The sequence below is a fragment of the Chaetodon auriga genome, chromosome 22, assembly GCF_051107435.1.
Source record: "Chaetodon auriga isolate fChaAug3 chromosome 22, fChaAug3.hap1, whole genome shotgun sequence".
Classification (NCBI taxonomy): domain Eukaryota; kingdom Metazoa; phylum Chordata; class Actinopteri; order Chaetodontiformes; family Chaetodontidae; genus Chaetodon; species Chaetodon auriga.
Window position 1 is genome coordinate 19,005,429 of NC_135095.1, and position 21,183 is coordinate 19,026,611.

Here is a 21,183-nt window from a genome sequence, read left to right on the forward strand (position 1 = left end):
AGCAGAGGGAGCAGGGGGAGCAGAAGGAGCAGAGGGAGCAGAGGGAGCTTGGAGCACAGTCACTGCTCCCTCCTGTTGACAGGAGCCAGCTGTGGTGGTTCAGCATCCGGTCAGGATCCTCCTGTGCGTCTTCCTTTGGAGGTTTTGGAGGGACGTCCAATAGGAGACCACGCTGGTGCTACTAAACGTCTCACCTGCTTTGCAAACACCTGACACATGTGAAGAGAAGCACAGGTGTAATTGTGTGTGTGTGTGGACACAGTTTGTCTGGATGCCGGTTCAGGTTATAGAGGGACCGTTTCTTTGTCTGCACTCACACAGGTTACGTCAGCCAGTGAGGAGTGAGAACAGATTAGCATCAGCGTCGTCCTGAAAAAGCACAACACATCCATTAAAACCAGTCTGACCTTTTCCTGCTGCCTGATGGATGAGCAGAGTCACATCAGGCTAATTCCACCTTAAAAAGACAGTCAGGACTGAGCGAAGGGGATAAAAAGCAGATTTCTCTTGTGGTAAAATGTCACCTGTGACACCTGGAGGAGACCTGCGGCTCTGATGTCACACTTCTGTGAATCTGCCTGGAGACAGCTGCTCATTAATCTGACCTGAGACCAGTTCTGTCTGACTGGTTTCAGACCAGATGTGGACTTTCTTCTGTTTTGACTTCTCAGAAATCAGTTTTCATTCACACACTGAAGAGCTCGCTGACGTCTGACGCGTGAAGGCCGACGACGCTGTCCGCTGACACCTGTCTGACCTGGACCGTGGTCCTCAGAGGACCGTTCAGGTCAGATCAGGTGACCAAACGTCCATCCGTCCTCTGTCCGCGTGGGACAGAACATGGACCAGGTTGGACATGTGTTGTCCGAGGCAGCGATAAAACCCTCCAGCACAGGAAGCGTCAGCTGACAAAGTTCTCCAACATGTTGGTGCTTCAGACCTTCAGTCAGCGTGTTGAGCTTCATAATGAGTCTCAACACTTCACATGTTAATCAGCGGTTTGTCATTAGCATTTGTGAGAGGAAGCAGCACAACTGTTCTTTTATCCTCATTCATGGACGTATGTTTCATACATTATTCATCTCAGATCTGCATATGGAGAATTTAAATCACACTGAAAACAGTTTGGAACGGTCTGCTGAGAAATATAAAACTGGTTTATTACAATCCTGTTTTACAATGATAAAAAGGTGATGGACTCATTTAAATAATAGAATCTATAATTACACACACACACACACACACACACACACACACACACACACACACACAGACCCAGTCACACATTTAATTTGTTTTCTAACAGACTGCAGACTGAAGCTTCGTCAGCTGGACTGTATGAGACTGATGGATGGATGATGGATGGATGATGGATGGATGATGGATGGATGGATGGATGATGGATGGATGATGGATGATGGATGGATGATGGATGGATGGATGGATGGATGATGGATGATGGATGGATGATGGATGGATGATGGATGATGGATGATGGATGGATGGATGATGGATGGATGGATGATGGATGGATGGATGGATGGATGGATGGATGGATGGATGATGGATGATGGATGGATGGATGATGGATGGATGGATGATGGATGGATGGATGGATGATGGATGGATGATGGATGATGGATGGATGATGGATGGATGGATGATGGATGGATGATGGATGATGGATGGATGGATGATGGATGGATGATGGATGGATGATGGATAGATGGATGATGGATGATGGATGGATGGATGGATGGATGATGGATGATGGATGATGGATGGATGATGGATGGATGGATGGATGATGGATGGATGATGGATGATGGATGGATGGATGATGGATGGATGATGGATGGATGGATGGATGAATGAATGAATGAATGATGGATGATGGATGGATGATGGATGATGGATGGATGGATGATGGATGGATGATGGATGAATGAATGAATGAATGATGGATGATGGATGGATGATGGATGATGGATGGATGGATGATGGATGATGGATGGATGATGGATGATGGATGATGGATGATGGATGGATGATGGATGGATGGATGGATGGATGAATGAATGATGGATGATGGATGGATGAATGAATGAATGAATGAATGATGGATGGATGGATGGATGGATGAATGAATGGATGATGAATGAATGGATGATGGATGGATGGATGATGGATGGATGGATGGATGAATGAATGAATGAATGATGGATGATGGATGATGATGCAGTGACGATCAGCTGGAGGACGAGGAGTCTGCTGTGTCTCTGCGTGTCACAGCTCTTAAACATGTCTCAGTTTGCTCTGTGTTCGTCCTCAGCGTCCACACCGTCTTCATGTTTGGACCCAGATGAAATGGAAAACATTTAATGACCTTCAAACGGACGTTAGCAGAGGAGAAACACACCGATGGTTTCTGTCAGTGCGACAAAAAGATGATGGTGCAAACATTTATGGATAAACAGGAAAAGATCAGCTCAAAGTCCAAAATGTGAATCAGTGACTTTCTGAACATTGTTTTCTAGCTTCAGTCCATCGTCTGGTCCTGTGGCGTCCCCTGCAGGACAAACTCAGACATTGAAGAAGAGTCAGACATCACAGCCTGAAAGAACAGGAAGAAAAAGTAGATGTCAGATAAAAGAGACACAGAACGAAAATGAGCTCAAAATGGATTGAAGCAGAACTCAAATAAACAGGTGTCACTCCAGAGCTTTTTATTTTTCATGAGACACACATGAACACGCGTTTGTGTATTCTGACTTTATTCATTATGAGAGCACATGAACAGAGCCGTCGATAACGATGTGAATCACAGAATCAAGTCTTCACATGACGGTGATGGAAGTCTGAGTCTGACTCCACACAGCTGATCAACAACAGCAAACATCAGCTGAAAAGCTCTTAAACATGGCAGAAAATGTTTCTGTAGAGAAAATCAGGTTGAGTTTCACTTTCAATCAAAACTTTATGTGAAGAGAAAAGAATCGAGGACGAAAAGAAATCAAGAAGATTTCAAATAAAGTTCTGAAATATGGAATAAAAAAAGAAAGAAAGAAAGAAAGAAAAAGAAATCCTGCACGCAACTCTGATGACTGGAGAACTGTTCGTCCGCTTTGATTGGCCAGTCAGATGAGGGCGTGTCCTCTGACGTCACTTCCCGTGTCCAAAAGGATCGGAAGACGATCGTCCGGCTCGTTCGTCTCCTCCGGACTGAAGATCGTGACCCAAGTTCATCAGAGCACAAATACTGAGCTGACAGCCTGCAGGAGGGGCGTATCCCAGCATCCTGCACGGTCAATACGTCAATCAACACGTCAATACGTCAATCAATACGTCAGCGAAGGAATGTGTGAACAGGACTAATCAATGTAATAATTAATGGATCACGAGTCGCGATCAGTGAAGATCAATAGCAGCTTGTTCCTGAGTGACTCACTCTGTCGATGCGAAGGCTGAAGAGCGAGCGTCGTCTCTGCAGACGAACCACAGGCCTGTTATGTTTTCTGGGTATTGATGACTGATTGGTGATTGATTGATTGACAGACTGACCTGCTGCTGGAGGCTCCGTCAGTTCTGTTCAGCCGCTGCAGATTCTCCTGCGACCTGCCGACAGATACAAAAGCTTTTAACAGTTCACCCGCCTCTGTGTGACCTCTGACCTTTGACCTCTGAGCTCAGGTAGTTCATGTTCCTCCTGAAACAGAGAGGATCTCTGCTGGCTCACCTGGACGTGACGTTCAGGTATTTAACGACTTCATGGATGAATTCTGAGTCAGTTTAATAAATGCTGTTTATTGACAGATTAATACAAACACAGACTGTTATTGAACAACCAATCACAGAGCTTCACAGTCCCTGACTGGCTTCTTCTGCATGGCAACAGCCGCTGAGGCTCACTTAGTTACCCATGAGCCTCAGGGACGGGAAGCTGTGCGATTGGATGTTCTTGAGGAAATGTTGTAGTTGTAGTTCATTTCCACCTCACAGATTTTACATCCACAGGTACGTTTGATTTATGAAAATAAAACATCAGGCTGCAGGTGTGATGATGATGATGAGGATGATGATGATGACGACATCAGAGCTTTAACAGCTGTTTCCTGTCATTTCTTTCCAATGCCAAACGGGTCTGTGGTGGCTCCGCCTGCAGTCTCGTCCCCGCTCTGCAGGGCGGAGCCAAGGTGCGCTGTCAGACAGGTGGAGAGGACACAGCCTTTTCTGAGGTAGATTGTGCTAAGGGGGGAGACAACAGGCGAGACAGGTAAAGATGGAGACCACAGGTGAGACAGGTAAAGATGGAGACCACAGGCGAGACAGGTAAAGATGGAGACCACAGGTGAGACAGGTAAAGATGGAGACCACAGGTGAGACAGGTAAAGATGGAGACCACAGGTGAGACAGGTGTGAAACACCATTTTGACCTTGACGTCGTGAATATGGACAGACAATAGAACTGTGACATAAGTAATAATGAAGGTGGAGTCAGAGCAGTGCTGCTGACAGGAGAACCATCTGATTGGCTGAATTAAACCTCAGTGGGTGGAGACAAAGGTCTCATTAGTAGTTTCATCCTGTTGTGTTGAGAGAAGATTTAATTACGACGATTGCTTTAATGTTCAGTTTTGATGACGTCATCACAGGAAGCATTTCTTCACGTTATCGCGCTCAAACGACGTCGAGATAACAAGATAAAAGACAATCAGCTCATTTCACAGAGGTCAAAGGTCACAATATACAGACACCTGGCAGGAGAGAGCGGCACACCTGGTTTCGCAGAGAGGACCTCTGTGAAACCAGGTGTTCCTGAAGTTTGGATATTTACCTGCACAGGTAAATAAAATCTGTTGAGGTGAATATGACTGAATGTTTTCAGGAAGAGAAAAATCTTACGGTTTTTCTGGCAACAGATCAAACCTGCAAAACAAGAAGAGGTGAGTTTGAACTTGATTCAGAGCTGAAATCTGATTTCAAACACGTCTGAATGAGTGTATGTACATGAGAGGATGGACGTCCGACTCCGTCCCCCACGTGTCCGACGTGTTCCACGTGTCCAATGTGTCCAATGTGTCCGACGTGTCCGACGTGTTCCACGTGTCCAATGTGTCCAATGTGTCCGACGTGTCCGACGTGTTCCACGTGTTCGGCGTGACGCCTCTGACCAACAAAAGAAAAGTCGGTTAAACGAACTGGTGTTCTTCAAAATGAAACAAGCTTCTTTATTCAAAGAACGGATTCAGCTCTGAGCATCAGGCAGTGAAATGTCAGACAGAGACGAAGGCGTCTCCTCTGCCTTGCTCTGACTCTTCTGGACTGACTGTGAGGTGACGTTTCCCCGCGAGACGTCGACGCTTTGACGAGACTCGAACCTGCAGAGCAGACAGAGAACAGAGGACGACGTCCCTTCGTTTGTCATTGAACTGTCACCTCAAACTCGCAAGATTTTAGACTTAAAGTCCAGTCAACAGATCATAATAATAATAATAATAATAATAATAATAATAATAATAATAATAATAATAATAAACTTCTCTCTTTGGCATAAAATCAACACAAAGTGCTGCAGGTAAAATAAATGATGACAATGTGAGAAAACAATCAAAACAAGGAAAAGGAAACAGCAGGATGAGACAAACAGGTGAAAGAACAGGTGAGTCTGAAGACCTTCAGCACTGCACTGTACTTCACGTACTACTCCATGTACTACTCCATGTACTACTTCATGTACTACGTCATATATCAGTACTAATACCGCAAACTCCAAGTTTAAGATAAGACACTGATGTATGTGAAAGATATCACGTTACTCTGACATGATATGTATTTATCTCATATATTAATGTACTCTGTGTGTGTGTGTGTGTGTGTGTGTGTGTGTGTGTGTGTGTGTGTGTGTTTCTATTCATTCTTCTTGATTGGATCCATTCTGAATCATACTCCTCTCTGTCGGATCAATACCGTCTGATCGGCTCTCTCACTCGTCCTGTTGTCCCGCCGCTCGTGGTCACGCTCACACTCTTAGAATTAAAGGGTTTGTGGCGTCTCTTTGAACCCGACGAGGATCTCCTGGAGTTGAGACTCACCTGGTGGAGTTTTCCTCTCGGTTGCTCAGCAGGTGAGGTCTGTCCGTGTTCTGACCATCAGCTCTGCAAACAGGAAACAGAATCATCATCAGAAAGCTCGCCGTGGTCACAGCTCGCGCTTCGTCTATTGATTCAGCTCCTGAGCAGATATTGATCATCAGTGTGAGTTTAAATCTCACCTGGAGGCGTTGAGTGAAGGAGGAAGAGGACCAGCAGACACAGAAACCATCATCATCATCACCATGAAGAGGACAGACTGACGAGGCTTCATCGTGTGACCCACAGACAGACAGACAGACAGACAGACAGACAGACGGGGGTCTGACAGGCAGGCTGGACAGACTGTATTTATACTCTGTTTGCTTCAGCGTCAGCAGATCTGAGGTCAGACTGAAACGCATCAGTGTTGACATGAAACAGCCTCAGAGCTCGATGTGGTCACCTGAAGGTCACCTGAAGGTCACCTGAAGGCCTCTGAGTCCGTCTGCAGGCTGAGTAATGACCCTCTCTGTGTACTTTCAATGTTTACTTCCACTTTATCAGCTTTGACTGACGAGAGGCCCTCTGACCTCTGACCTCCAGCCATACGTTTACTCATGTGAGACAAGTCAGGTGAGATGATGTCATCACGGCATCATCGCACAGTCTGCTTCCTGCCGCTGCGGCTGCTCACCTTCAGCTAGAGATCACTAACCAGTGATTCATTCATCACTAAAACAACATGAGGAAGCTTTATTCCACCTGTTTCTCACACACACACACACACACACACACACACACACACACACAGCTTTTACTGGTGAAGTTTTGGTTTTTCTGGTTTTCTCATCTGACCGTGATGAAAAGAAACAGCAGAAGCAGAAAATCACAACAAACATATAATTTATTTTCTTCAACATCAGGTTCATAAGTTAAACGTGGAACAAACACACAGACTCTGCTTCACTTTTCAGCTGACAGGAAGGAAATGAGTCACACCGAAACTGACACTTCCTGGAAAGAACGCCGGTTTCCACGAGGCAGAGGTTAAAATAAGACGTGAGGAGGAATGAACGAGCACAAAGCAACACATTCAGTCACTGATGGGGTTCATCTGCCGTCACTGTAAGAGAGACGAGCAGTCAGGGACACCAACATGAATCACCGCAGCTGTAAACACACACTGTTTAATCGTCTTATCGGAAGTCCTCGGCGGAGAACATGCCCTTGGCGCGGCGCAGGATGGAGTCCTTGGACGCGTCGTACGGATGCTCTTTGGACGGGATCTCCAGCACCGCCGGGATGGACTGCATGTGGGCGTCGATGGCGTGACGGATCATCTCGGCGATGAACTGGTTAATGAGGATGATGCCGATGTCGTTGCGCGCCAAGAAGCTCCTGCGGGGAGGAAGAACAGATCAACGACCCAGAAACAGTAAACATTCAAATTCTCTCGAGTCTCCGGGACAAAAAGTCCCGACGTTCCAAGAACGAGGAGGAGCCGCAGGACACGGGTCGATAACAGCACACCAAAGCCCAGTCAGTGGTTCGTCTGTTACTGTGAAGTCCAGCTGACGGTGGCAAAGTTCACTTAGTCTATCAAAGACAGAATACTTGTGAACCAATGAAAAATATTCAAGAATTTGGCCTTTGGGAAATTACTAGGCACTCTTTATTTTCATGAATATCACAAAGTTTGAAAGCTCTCGTCATCATGAGCCATCAGAAATTAAGAGATAATTACATTTTAAATTGCTTGATTGTTCAATGGAGTTTGGTGACAGTGTTAGTTAAATCTGGTTTTTGTCACACAGAATGTGAGAGGCTCTGGGATTACTGACCCAAAGGACGCCTCACCAAAGTCCATTCAAGTTTCTAGTCATTTCACATTCTTGTACAGGTAAACGCACACACGTACGTACTGAAGGGCTTGATTCAAAGAGGGACAACAACAACAATGATGTTTGAGGAACAGGCCGAGGACCCGGCACATTGTCCCGTACCGTCCTGCTGAGGTTCGGTCTCCGGTTGCTTTGATGTCTGCGGGTTAATCGAGCTTATTGATCGCTGATCATGATTACTGGCTTGGCTTCTCATCTATAAATGCTTCAAGACTGTCAATTTGGTGGCTGAACGTTTTAAACAAAATTCCTGGAGAATGAGGAGCGACGCAGAGGGTCATGTGACAGAAGATCACATGACTCGACGTGTGCAGGGGGTCATGTGACAGAAGGTCGACTCATAACATGACCCGACGTCACCGAGACCAAACTCCACTTCAGTGACTGGTTTAATGCCAGTGGTACCAGCAGCACTGTCACATTAATCAATGAGCTCATTACAGTTTCTAACCAACAACGGACCAAACGTCATGTTGTGTTCAAAGTCGGACTATGAACTCGGATTTTGTGCTAACCTCGCAGACACTTGGCCCCTCGTGACTAAAACGCTTCTAGTCAAGGAATCGATCAGTCAACACGAAGATGAACCTTTAAACCTTTAAACTGATCGATTTTTGAACGGAGTTTGGTTCACGGTAACAGCCCGTGCGATCCTGATGAAGGTTCTTACTTGAAGGTCTCTTCGATCTCCGTGATGCTCGTGTCCTTCTCCACCACCAGGAAATTCGGTTTTCGGTTCTTGTTGAGTTCCCCGATCCCACCGAGCAGGAAGCCGGTGCACGTGTCCTCATCACCGATGACGGCGATCAGTTTCCCGCGGACGGCCATCGCAGAGCTCCAAATATCCGGACTTCACCGAGCAAAGAAGAGAAAACGCTTCAGCTTTCTGCGGACAGACGCTACGGTCATGTGACGAGGTCAGCTGACCGACACTTCCGCTTCAGTGAACGAGCTGAGACGTGTGAGCGCGCCCCCTGCTGCTCTGAGGGACCACGTGAAACAAACGGATCATATTTTATATTAAACTCATCAAACACAAACTTAACCAACGACCCGCGAAACCAAAACAATGACGTCATGTTTTCACGTGCTCACTGTAAACATCAGCTTCAAATGTTCCACAGTCAAAAATATAAACGTTAATTTAGTTTAATCAAACAGTTATTGTATATATTATTGACATTACTGTTGGACTCCTGACTTCCAGACATCATCATCAGAGAGCCAACATGAGCAAACAGCAGGCGACGGTTGAAAAACTTCCTTTTAACAAAAACTGGAGATTTAGTTTGGTTTAAACCGGTTTAGTTAAAATGTGAACGAAAGGAAAAGTGGAAACATGGTTAAAAAAAAAAAAAAAAAAAAAGATCATCGTGAAATAAAGTGTACGCTGAAGTGACACATTTTAAAATACATCTGAATAACAACCCAGAGTTCCGACAGTACTTGAACGCTTTAACAGTCACGTGATAATCCCGCAGAAAGACGGAAATGCGGCTGTGAAAGAGCTGTTAAAAAAGCAAAGAAGAAGAATGGTGAGTCCTGTTTATGTTTTCTGTTTGATAGAAAGTCATTTGAAGCCTCGCTGGAGTTCACAGTTTGTCAGAAGTTATAAACGTCAGTTAGCCTGTTAGCAGTTAGCCTGTTAGCAGTTAGCCCGTTAGCTCAGTCTGGTCTTGTCTGTTGTTTTCAGACGACAGCAGCTCTGACTGCGGGTCTGGAGCGGATCCCGGATCAGCTCGGGTATCTGGTCATCAGCGAGGACGGAGTTCTGGCCGTGAGTGTCCCCTATTATAGATGAAACATCACACCAAACTCCATTAGAAACTCTGTTAATGTGTCACCTCCGAGGCTGAGTGGGACTGCTGACACAGAAACAGCAGACTCCATTCACAGTTTCATCAGTTTAACATCCCTGTAGCTTGCTGTCTCTGTGAACCTGGAATAAACTCATTTTAAACACTATAACAGTTGACAGGCGCTAATAGAAAATTCACCTTTGCTTTCTGGATTATTCTAGAAATGCTAATCTGACATTTGACCCTTGATGATCAATAAGTCTAATTCTACAAGAAGATGAGACCACTTTAAACTGTTTGATTTCAGGGTTTTGGGATTAGTTACTGCTTAACCATTCAGCTGTTACAAAACTGTGTTAAGTGTCATTGGACTTAATATCAAAGAAAATGTTAAATAGATTGAATTTTGAATGGAGTTTGGTGTATAGTGTGTCTCATGTACACTACAAGATGAAAACGTGAGCTTTATCTTTTATAAAATATTTAAAATATCCTGATAAAGTTTCACTTTCCATGAGTTCACTCACTTCCAAAATCATTTTCATCCCACTGTAGCCCCTTTGACCTCTGACCTCTGTGTGTCTCCATCAGTCTGCAGGTGAGCTGGAGAACGACGAACACACAGCAGGTGTGATGATGCAGATGATTCGAACAGCAAGTCGATTCAGGTTACCTGGATCAGCTGAGCTGCCCTTCAAACGCATGTCAGGTAACACACGCACACACACTCTCAGATAAGCAATCCACAGGTGACCCACTCACCTGGACTGACTGACAGTCTGTTCTGTCCACAGTGATTCTGGAGGACTTCGTTTACACCGTGACGGTTTCTGGTCAGAAAGTTTTTGTGGTCAAACGTCAGAACAACCAGCAGGAACCGATCACTGTTTAGAGATGCATCCACAGGAAGTCAGGTGACTGCTGATGATGTCAGCAGTCAACGGATGTGCATCAAAGCAACCTGCAGCTGGAAGTCAGATGTTTGTAACTAACAGCCTGTTTGATTTACAGAAAGTTTGTGTGCTTGGATTTGTGAATTTAACCTGCCTGATTGAAAATAAATGATTTAAAACTCGTGACTTCCAGTCGTTTCTGACCACAGCGACAGATAATCAGTAGACCACAGACCAGTCTGTCTGCATGTATTGTACATGTAGGTGGAGGAAGTATTCAGATCCTTTACTACAGCACAAGTACCAATACTACACTGTGGAAATACTCTTACAAGTTCTGCATTGAAAACGTTCCTCACTGAGAGAATGCAAGTACCATCAAGAAAACCTGGAAGTATTGCAGTACTCAGTGCAGTAGAATGTGTTCTGCTCTCATATATGATGTCATGTTGTTTAGTAGTAACACCAACAAACATGAAATAATCCTTTGACACCCGCTTTGTTTTGCCTTCGACCGTTTTCACGCTGTTTTCTGGCGTTCACACGTGAACTGTGACGACAGAAGAGCTTCAGATGGAGTCGAAACATGAAACCTGAAGCAGGTCTGATGAACACGATTACAGATCTGACACCATGTGACGAGTTTGGAACACGACTTTCTTCAAAAACAAAATATTTCTCATGACGGATTTTTCAAATTAACTTACATTTCTCACATTAAACGTTCAAACGAGAAAAAACTGACAAACTGAAATCAAAGTGTTGTTAGAGTGAAAAACGTTTGTTCAAACCTGGAAAATCTTCCCTTATTTTCTACTTTTAACGGTGACCTGCACAGTTTGTATCTAACTACAAAACGTTCAAGACAAAATCGACATTTCTGGTAAAAACGAGTTGAACAGGATGTTTCTGAATCTTCAAAGGAAAAAAACTTTGTGATTAATAAATCTTCACGGGAAACAGCTGAGAAGAAAAAAAACTTTATTGCATCATCAGTCTCTCTGCTTCTTCTTCACATTGTTAAGGAATGACGACGCCTTCAGGTTCAGCTCTGTGGAATGAGTCATCACACGACCAGGTGACTGTCACCTGCAGTAAATCCCGCCCCCTACCAACAGGAACACTGTTGCCTGTAGTTAACCCCACCCCTTGTCCACAGGTAAGCATCACCTGTAGTTAACCCCACCCCTTGTCCACAGGTACACGTCACCTGAAGTTACCCCCGCCCCCTGCCCACAGGTGCACTGTCACCTGTAGTTAACCCCGCCCCTCCTCTTCCGTAACATCCTGTGACATGATTCTGAGTTAAAACATGCGAATTAAAAGAAAAACAAAAAAGATCTAACAAACATCTGCGGGAAGGACAGAAAAGGATGATGGGAAATCAAAGTGAGCTCAGAGTCCATGACATCACTTCCTCCTACAGACAGACAGACATTTATAATTTAAAAAAACAAACAAAAACAGTCTGTTGCAATGCTCCTCCTCTTCATCACTTTGTACACGGTGAATTCAGTTGATGAACATCGGTCAGCTGCTTCCTGTTTCCTGTCAGCTGCTCTAACGTTTCGACAGCTCGCCGGACAGCCAGTCCAGACCCTCGTACAGACCAGTACCCTGAGTGGCACAGGTGGCCTGGACGTGCCACTGAGGAGACAGACAGACAGGTAACAGCGTGGTTAGACCTGAACACCTGCACAGGTGGGCCTCGTCTAATCCAAACACGAGCTGAAATGATTCACGTCGTTTCTTCCAGTGATTTGTGTTCAGCTGCAGTAAACATGATGAAGTGGATTATAAAATAAATAATAAAATAAAATAATCAATAAACACGGCTGGTTATTGATCCGCGGGCTACGTGTTCTGATGAATGGCGCCCCGTGGACACATGTCCTGAGGTGGGACGGCCGTTGGATTGAGTTCAAAGAACCAAATTATTACACGATCAATTGAACGTGACAGCAGATGTTAGTGTGGATTAGCGAAGTGTATTGATGATTGATAAGTATTGATCCTTACAGTTCTGCTGCGCAGGCTGTGCAGACCCAGCTTGTCAGTGAGCTCACTGACCCCCATGGCGTTGGGAAGGTCCTGTTTGTTAGCAAACACCAGAATAACTGCCTCCTTCAGCTCATCCTCCTGGATCTGCAGACAAAGAGAGAAGATGCTGGACTCAGAGCTGGCTGGAACCTGACTGTGATAAAAACCAGGGCTACGACTATGAGCTGATAAAGCGCAATGCATTACAGACAAGTGACAGGGCTATGGCTATGTACTGACACTCCCCCAGCTCTGACTGCCAGCTCCACTTCCTGTTTGTTACTCACCATCTTAGAGAGCTCCTCTGCAGACTCTGCTACTCTCTCTCTGTCATTACTGTCCACTACAAAGATCAGACCCTGCACAGAGAGGTCAGAGGTCACACACGACAGCAGCAGATCACATCTTCAACATCAACACATGATGGATTATAGAAATTACAGAGTGAGTCATTATCTATACAGACGTCTGATCCCTGTTCTGTGACGGACCGACCGATCCATCAAACAGTCCTCTGATGGTTCTGCATGATGTGTTCTGGTTCTGGTCTTGGTTCAGTACCTGTGTGTTCTGGAAGTAGTGTCTCCACAGAGGTCTGATCTTGTCCTGACCACCAACATCCCAAACTGTGAAACAGATGTTCTTGTACTCGACCGTCTCCACATTAAAACCTGAAACACATGAACAAATGTAAGAGCTGGTTCTGCAGCACTCGACGTGTCTCTGGTTTCTGTTTAAAGGACAAACTCACTTCAGACTGACATCACGTTCAACGTCTGGATGCACGTACACTTTGATGAACGTGCTATTATGAAACTGACAAAACAGGACAAACGACCTCACTGACTCGACACTGAAGAGCCTGAAAACTCTTCTCTGGATCAGGTTCTTGTGGCTCCGGTTTAATGAGAACTAACGCACAGTGATGCCAAGTTAAGCATGAGCCACAGAGTCTAATGTGACTTTCCATTGATGGCCTCTGTCTTTCCTGCCATCTGTCAGGTGTTCAAATCACTTCAGACCACAGATGCTGATCACGAACACCAGCATCATATCAGTCCATGCTGATCAGTGAGGAACCTGATGGCAGAACAAATTAAACGTGTCTGCTGTCCGTTTGTGTGTGTGAACTCATCAAAGATCATCTGTGAGGGAAGACGCTCCACTCTGTAACACCGCTGAGCAACCAGAGTATTTGCTGTAGTTCAACAGAGTGAGACCTCGTCTCTACAGACGATCGCACGTCAGCTTCAGGTGTTTGATTCTCCAGCTGAGGATTTTGTTCATGACCTTTGTCGTTTATGTTCTCAGGTGCTGTAACTCACTGATGCTCCATTCATCTGCGATCATAGTACATACACTCTGCTGTTCGCTGTCTCCTCTAACAGCATCATATTATTCCTACAAATACTAAACGTCGCTGCTTCTAATCTCAGTGTCACGTTGCCTGAGACAGTACTACAGGTAGTTCAGGTACAACAACACCAGTTGTGGGTACTTCTGTGTACTGCCATTGCCTAATTACTGTTGTACTTTTGAGTTTAATTGCTTGTGAAGTTTCTCTCTTGTTTTATTTAAGGTTCTTCTTCAACTTAACTCTTTATCTGTACTTATTTGTGTCCGTGTGCTGCTGTAACACCCAGTTTTCCCTCTGGGGGATCAATCAAGCATCACCTTCAGTAGCTTGAGAAAAAGCCTGTGTCAGACACGTATCTAATCGACATGTAACACATCAGACTGAGCAGATAATCAATCCTGAAGGACTCGGATCAGGACTCGATCAGGACCTCCACACAGCTCACAGATCTTCTGCAGCGTGAAGCTAAATATCAAAGCTCGTCTCAGCTGGTCTTCAAGTCGAACACTGAGAATGACTGATTCCTCTCCGCAGCACAACATCAACATCCAGTCACAACTTTGACTGTCGGCTGAGGACAAATCAACCTTTACTTTGAAAATATGTTTGCATTTAATGGCAGTAATTATCAGATGACTCCATAATGACACTAACAAAGCCTTCATTAATGTCTGACTGACAATCAGTCAGTTTGATGTGACAGGAGACACAGCTGCTACAAACACACATGAAGCAACAGAACACACGTGAACTGACCGGTATCACATGATCACATCAGCATGTCCCTGTGTCCTTCATTGATTACTGACCGATAGTTGGGATCGTGGTGACGATCTCTCCGAGCTTCAGTTTGTACAGGATCGTCGTTTTTCCAGCTGCGTCCAAACCGACTGAAACGAGACGAAATATCAAACTTTAGCGGCAGAAAACTGACTTTTACAACAGATTGTAGCCTCTAATTAACGTTAGATTTACTCAATCTTAACTATATTTAATTCAACATATGAGTACAGAGATAAGTGTAAGAAACAGCCGTTAAACTGTAGCTGACAGACCGTCACAACAGCTACGTATCCTTCAGAATCTGCTAGCTGGGACTGTTAACGGCTGGATAGCTGTGTTAGCTTTTATTTTAACCATCTCTATAAAAGTTTGACTTTCGGTTCACCCAACCGGGAATTTACAACCGAGAACAGGTTTCACTGAGTCTGTCTGAAGATTAATATCAGAGCGCAGAGAATGTTTTCAGCCGGTTAGCCTCAGAGCTAGTTAGCCTAGCCGCAGTGCTCACCCATCAGTATCCTCATCTGCTTCTTCCCGAAGAACTTGGAGAACAGAGACGAGATCGTCAGACCCATTTTTTAATAAAGATGTCCCGGTTCAGAGGCGGGAGGATTAAAAACCTAACGCGGGAGAATGTCAGCCGGTTAGTCCGGAAGAAGCTACTGGTCAGAGCCGCAGAAGGGACCGAGAACAGGCGGACAAGAACCGGGGATCGGTGAAGTGGGCGCAGCTCCTCCTCGGTGCCACGTCCAGGCCAACGCGGAATAATTGACGTCACAGCTTTGAAAAAAACTTTATTAAAACACGGGGAACAAAGATGTGTTCAAGTTCTAAGAGAAAGACGGTAGTTTATTGATCAAACGTTTCGGTGGAGACTTCACCTCAGAATGGTATTCTGGTACATCTGATAATAAATATATGATCTATATATCATCTATATCATCTATCTAAATCGTCCATAAAATATCTTCTGTGATCCTTATAAAGTTACCTTATGTCTACAAACATTTAAAACACACCTTCTCAACAGAAGACTTCACAATTATGTATTCAACAGAATACCATTTATTTCAGAAAAATCCCGCTGGGAAATAACCTCTCAGTTAATCTATAATTCACAAGATTTCCTCCTTCATGCTCATTTTAACCCTAAAACAGAACTAATATGAATCACGTTTGACGTGTTCTGTTCCATGTTTTTAGTGGAGTTTTTATTTATTTTATGTATTCATAACACAGTGCATTACACAGTGTATCAATTTTGCTTTCTAAGCCAATCTTGAGGCATGTTATCTGTTTTGTTTTGTTTTGTTTTGTTTTGTTTTGTTTTGTTTTGTTGTGTTTTGTTTTGTTTTGTTTTGTTTTGTTTTGTTTTGTTTTGTTTTGTTAATTTACTATACAGTATTGGCAGTTGATGTACTGTCCTTTTTGTGGTGTCTTTTCCTGATATGCATGATATGCATGAACGCAGCATCAGATTCCCGCCTCCTCCCCTCCTCCTCCAGTTCCGGGTGAGACCAACATGGCGGCTGTTAGTTGGTACAATCGCTCTTTAGATTAAAGTCTTGAGTTTACGTTCATATTCCCAGTTTTCTGATTCAATTAATCGCATCGGAGACATTATCTGTTTGTTTTCAGTGTGTCACAACCTGTAGTTTGTGCTTTTTATCAGGTAAGAACCGGATAAAACTCGGAGACTAATGTTAATGTCGGTGTTTGATAACGTTAATAAACGTCAAGCATTAACTTGAAGTCGGTGTGTTCCGGTTAACTTCGGTTTTAACTGTCGACATGGATTAATGTGTTTTTTCTCTCCCGGTGTCACGTTTGTCACTGTAGATGAGCAGATTAAAACGCGGAAATGAAGGTGTTGGAGATAAAGAATTTACAGAACAAAACATGAATCTAAACCTTTTCCTCGGTTTCTCTAAATGTGTCAGATTTTCTGTTCATCTCCTTTTCCCCGATCAGTAAACTAAACATATTTGACTTTTGGAACAAGACGTTTGAAGACGAATTTGATATTTAAACAACAGTAACGTGTGTAACATAAAGTGTTCGCTTTTGATTCATTCATAGTCTTTATTTGGGAAGACTTGATATCAGTGGATGTGTTTGTGTCTCCACACCTGAGCCTTCACCTGGGAAGGAGACGGACTGGATGTTGTTCTGTGCTTTGCTGGTTTTTTGTCTCCACTAACTGACCGTAGTTCATTTTAATCAGTTTTATACATGAGAACTACACACAGATCTCAGAGGTGAAGAATTTTACAGTGAGGCCATTTTACGACTTCTGAGCCAATATTTGTAAAAAGTTTGTTTGTGTGATGGTGTGCTGGGTTTCACGGGTCAGGGGTCAGGGGTCAGGGTCACAGTGCTGGTTGAATGTTGGGTGTGAGTAGTTGGGATCCTTTACAGGTAAACAGGATAGAGATGAAGTATCTATCTATCAAGTGACCGTCGCTTTCTCAAAGTGTAAAACGACGTCCAGAAGACCAGAAGAACCAAGATATTTGATTTTGATTTACAGTCATATTAAACAGGAAAACGGAAAATTTTCACATTAAAGAAACTGGAACTAACAAGATTTTGACTTTTTGGGAGTAGATGACAAACGATTGGTCAGTTATCAAAGCTGTGAAATGATTTTATGTCAATCCACTGACCGATCGATGGGTTTATCATTTCAGGTCTGAGTAACACGTTCTTCAGTCATGCTGAAGTTTCAGTCTCAGGCTGATCCGTTTGTTTCATGTTTGCAGCTCTCTGTCACCATCGTCAGCCCCACTCGAACCGGTTCTGGTCCTGCCATGATGATGGATCCAGCCCGACCCGATTCTGACAGACCATCAGTCTGATCTGACCCCAGTAGACCACCAGAGTCATGGAGAAGTTTGGGATGAGTTTTGGGGGCGGTCCCAGCAGGAAGGATTTGCTGGATACCATTGAGTCCCAGAAGAAGCAGCTGGTCCAGTACCAGTCCCGCTTCAAGGACGTGGTCCGGGCCTATAAGAGTCTTCTAAAGGAGAAGGAGGCTCTGGAGGCCAGTCTGAAGGTCCTGACGGTGAACCAGGAGGTGGACCTGAACCAGCAGGCCCAGGACACCACCACCAACTCAGAACTCCCAGAGGATGGCTGCTCTCTGCACAGCGAGGACAGCGTGGACACAGCTGCATCTGTGGACACGCCCAGTGAGACCACCAGAGGGGACCAGAGTGAGGAGGACCAGGGAGAACCAGGAGGAAGATCCAGCTCAGTGGTACGTTTCTAAAAGTGTCCTGACCGAAATGTCATCAAGCAAACAGATCTAACGCATTTTTTAATGTATGTATTTAAAACGTTAATTACCAGTTAGACCAGTGACCGACAGGAGCGTGACGAGAGGGCGACGCAAGGAGAGAGCGCCACCGATGCAGCTGCAGTGCATCACCAAATACTCTAAATCCGTCATTTTAGTCGATTTTAACAGCTTTGGCGTGAAGTCGTGCTCGTCTTCGCGCTGGCAGCAGTTTAACGTGGTGGTTTCTTCCCGCAGACCCCGAGGTCCGAGCCTGATGCCGGCGGCTCAGAGAGCAGCATCGTGGGGGTGGAGCAGCAGCAACAGGCCACGCCTCCTTCCAGCTCAGAGGCGGACCGCCGGGTCGCCCAGCTGAAAAGCCAACTGAGCACGCTCACCGGCGCCCTGGCCACAGTGACGCAGGAGAAGTCTCGGATGGAGGCGAGCTTCCAGGCCGACAAGCGTCAGCTGAAGCAGGAGGTGGAGGAGCTGCAGGAGCGCCTGGCCGCCATGACGACGCAGCAGGAGGCGGAGCTGCGTGCGCTGCAGCAGCAGCTGGCCGAGAGCCGCGCTCGCATCATCACGCAGCAGCACGAGAGGGAGCAGGAGCAGGGAGACCACGTCCAGCAGCTGCGAGAGCTGCAGAGGATCCTGCAGCAGGAGAGAGACCTGCGACAGGACGCGGAGCTGCACCTGCAGGACGCCACCGCCACACTCCTCGTGACGTCACAGGCTGTGGATCGCGGCGCGGAGTCCGAGGCTCACCTGAACAAGGTGAGAGAGGAGAGAGACGAGTTGAGGAGGAGGCTGCAGGCGGCCGAGGAGGACCAGAATAAACCGGATCCAAGAGTAGACGAACTGCAGCGAGAGCTGTTGGAGCTGAAGAACCACTTCCAGCAGCAGATCCACATCGAGACCAGGAAGGTAAAACTGAGACCATATCCAAGTAAAAATCAAATGGCAGAAAATGCTTCTACGCTCAGTTGGGCGTGGCTTGACCCACAGAATTCGTCAAAATAAGAAACTGTGAAGTTTGTTGTTATAGCGCCACCATGTGGTCGATCAGTGTGTATTTTTGTCTCAGTGGGCGACATTCCCGAATTTAGGACCCTTTAAGGGCACAAGCCCCTCAGGCGGTCTCTGCTGCTGTCAGGTGACCTTTTCACGCCGGCAGTCTTCGGTCATCGCCGCCTCACGGATTTGTTTGTGTATTTGCAGGTGTGCGACGCAGAGGAGCGCGCTCGTGAGCGTGCACGGGGTGCAGAGCTGAGGGTCGCGGGCCTGGAGCAGAGGGTCTCCGAGCTGTCCGAGCTGCTGGGTTCCTGCGAGAAGACGAGGCAGAAAGACCAGCAGACGGCTCAGAGACTCAGAGACCGGATCATGCAGCTCGACACGGAGAACAAAACGCTCGCCATCGCCGCCTCTAGCAGGACGACCTCCGACCTCAACGTCGATGAGTCGCAGCTGGACGTCAGCGTGCTGAAGGAGAAGCTGGAGAAGGTGAAGAAGCTGCTGCTGCTGGCGGCTCAGAGGAGCCCGGACGAGAGCATCCAGAACCTGGCAGAGGCCGAGGCGGAGACGGGCGGAGACGCACGCTCGGTGCTGTTCTACCAGCAGGAGCTGCGCCAACTTAAGGACGAGTTTGAGCGCTACAAACTGCGAGCGCAGGTGGTCCTCAAGAACAAAAACGCCAAAGATGGCTGCCAGGCAAAGGAGCTGGAGGAGGTCCGGGACCAACTGTCGGAGCTGAAAGAGAAGTACATCAACCTGCGGATCCAGAGCGACGAGGCCGAGGTCCGACACCGCCGCGAGCTGGAGGAGCGGCAGCAGCAGACGGCAGCGCTGCAGCAGACTCACAGACAGGAAGTGGAGCGCGTGGAGGCGCTGCACCGCGACAACTTGTTGCGACTGGAGGCGGAGCTGCACAAACAGAGAGAGAGGACCATGGCGCTGCTGGACGAGAAGGACCAGGAGCTGGAGAGGCTGCGCGCCACCGTGCTGAGCTGCAGCAACGACGCCGACAAGATGGCCGACGACGAGCACGAGTCCCCGGAGAGCGAGGGTGACATCATCAGCCAGGCCCTACGGCGGGCGACGCCCAACGAGCCCACGCTGCTGCTGTATGCCGAGCAGCTGGCCAGGAAGGAGGTGGAGGTGGGCGGACTGCGGCGGCAGAAACACCGGCTGGAGGACGATGTCCACCAGCTGCAGGCGAGGCTCATCGCCAACGGAGAGCGACACGACGAGGAGGTGTCCCAGCTGCGAGGACAGCTCGACAAACTGATCAGAGATCAGAGCAGAGAGGGCGCCAACATGGAGTACCTGAAGAACGTCATCTACAAGTTCCTGACGCTGCAGGACGCCAGCGGGAGACAGCAGACGCTCACCGCCATCCTGACCATCCTGCACTTCAGCCCGCAAGAGAAACACAACGTCATGAGGCTGCAGGGGGCCACCTGGTGGAGCGCCGGCAAGAGACAATACACCTGAAGAGAGCGAGGCGGGTGGAGTCTGCCAGCTTCCTGACGATCACCTGATGTTTGGACTGATGGAAAACTGAGTGACGCCGACTTTGAATCAGCTGCTCGCTGATCTGAAGGCGTCACTGAGTCAGAACGCAGCGCTTCAAACTCCGTATGTATATTTTTGATTCCCTTGTTGAAATTAAACTATTTTTCCTGCTTCACGGACTGTTTGGTTCATTCAGAGGTTCCAGAGTTAAAGCTCGTACTGGAGGTGAAAGTACTGCGTTTTACTCTTTGATTTTTAATTCCTCTTAAACTGTTTAGCTTCTCTCCATGATGTCCAAACAGTTTTAATAGAATAAAAGAGTTCGTGTCTCGGCTGAATGACTCCTGAAGGAGAACTAAAAAAAAAGGTCATTATTAGAGCGACCACTGATGACGTCCGTCAGTATGTCCACCATCAGCAGGTACAGCTGACCTGGTTAGTGGATGACCAATCCAACGCTTCACCACGACAGGAAGAGCCGACAGCCCAGGATACACACACACACACACACACACACACACGTACCAGAAGAAATAAAATAATATGCAGTT

At 46.4% G+C, this 21,183-nt stretch overlaps 4 protein-coding genes across 4 annotated transcripts; 2 read left to right on the plus strand and 2 right to left on the minus strand.

Moving 5' to 3' along the window:
- Window positions 1-6,957: 6,957 nt before the first annotated feature.
- Window positions 6,958-8,892, minus strand: atp6v1f (ATPase H+ transporting V1 subunit F). Its single transcript, XM_076722742.1, has 2 exons — window positions 8,643-8,892; window positions 6,958-7,469 (listed from the first exon to the last, which is right to left on the minus strand). The coding sequence occupies exons 1-2, from the start codon at window positions 8,798-8,800 to the stop codon at window positions 7,268-7,270; spliced, it is 360 nt and encodes a 119-aa protein (XP_076578857.1). The 5' UTR covers window positions 8,801-8,892; the 3' UTR covers window positions 6,958-7,267.
- Window positions 8,893-9,401: 509 nt separating this feature from the next.
- On the plus strand, window positions 9,402-10,847 carry lamtor4 (late endosomal/lysosomal adaptor, MAPK and MTOR activator 4). Its single transcript, XM_076722744.1, has 4 exons — window positions 9,402-9,507; window positions 9,666-9,749; window positions 10,363-10,480; window positions 10,566-10,847. The coding sequence occupies exons 1-4, from the start codon at window positions 9,505-9,507 to the stop codon at window positions 10,661-10,663; spliced, it is 303 nt and encodes a 100-aa protein (XP_076578859.1). The 5' UTR covers window positions 9,402-9,504; the 3' UTR covers window positions 10,664-10,847.
- Window positions 10,848-11,628: 781 nt separating this feature from the next.
- On the minus strand, window positions 11,629-15,600 carry LOC143315207 (ADP-ribosylation factor 4). The gene is made up of 6 exons (XM_076722749.1): window positions 15,353-15,600; window positions 14,871-14,951; window positions 13,266-13,375; window positions 12,992-13,063; window positions 12,684-12,809; window positions 11,629-12,311 (listed from the first exon to the last, which is right to left on the minus strand). Exons 1-6 carry the CDS (start codon window positions 15,417-15,419, stop codon window positions 12,225-12,227), a joined length of 543 nt encoding a protein of 180 aa, XP_076578864.1. The 5' UTR covers window positions 15,420-15,600; the 3' UTR covers window positions 11,629-12,224.
- Window positions 15,601-16,353: 753 nt separating this feature from the next.
- gcc1 (GRIP and coiled-coil domain containing 1) lies at window positions 16,354-21,158 on the plus strand. Its single transcript, XM_076722745.1, has 4 exons — window positions 16,354-16,516; window positions 17,607-18,103; window positions 18,380-19,045; window positions 19,340-21,158. Exons 2-4 carry the CDS (start codon window positions 17,729-17,731, stop codon window positions 20,609-20,611), a joined length of 2,313 nt encoding a protein of 770 aa, XP_076578860.1. The 5' UTR covers window positions 16,354-16,516; window positions 17,607-17,728; the 3' UTR covers window positions 20,612-21,158.
- The last annotated feature ends 25 nt before the right edge of the window (window positions 21,159-21,183 follow it).

Coding starts and splice junctions, on each gene's coding strand:
- atp6v1f (XM_076722742.1), bottom strand. CDS start 8,800: ATGGCCGTCCGCGGGAAACTGATCGCCGTCATCGGTGATGAGGACACG. Junction 7,470..8,642: donor GAGATCGAAGAGACCTTCAA/GTAAGAACCTTC, acceptor TCCTCCCCGCAG/GAGCTTCTTGGCGCGCAACG.
- lamtor4 (XM_076722744.1), top strand. Junction 9,750..10,362: donor GCGAGGACGGAGTTCTGGCC/GTGAGTGTCCCC, acceptor TGTCTCCATCAG/TCTGCAGGTGAGCTGGAGAA. Junction 10,481..10,565: donor GCCCTTCAAACGCATGTCAG/GTAACACACGCA, acceptor TTCTGTCCACAG/TGATTCTGGAGGACTTCGTT.
- gcc1 (XM_076722745.1), top strand. CDS start 17,729: ATGGAGAAGTTTGGGATGAGTTTTGGGGGCGGTCCCAGCAGGAAGGAT. Junction 18,104..18,379: donor GAGGAAGATCCAGCTCAGTG/GTACGTTTCTAA, acceptor TTCTTCCCGCAG/ACCCCGAGGTCCGAGCCTGA. Junction 19,046..19,339: donor TCCACATCGAGACCAGGAAG/GTAAAACTGAGA, acceptor GTGTATTTGCAG/GTGTGCGACGCAGAGGAGCG.
- LOC143315207 (XM_076722749.1), bottom strand. CDS start 15,419: ATGGGTCTGACGATCTCGTCTCTGTTCTCCAAGTTCTTCGGGAAGAAG. Junction 13,064..13,265: donor ACTACTTCCAGAACACACAG/GTACTGAACCAA, acceptor CTCTCTGTGCAG/GGTCTGATCTTTGTAGTGGA. Junction 12,810..12,991: donor CAGAGGAGCTCTCTAAGATG/GTGAGTAACAAA, acceptor CTTTGTCTGCAG/ATCCAGGAGGATGAGCTGAA.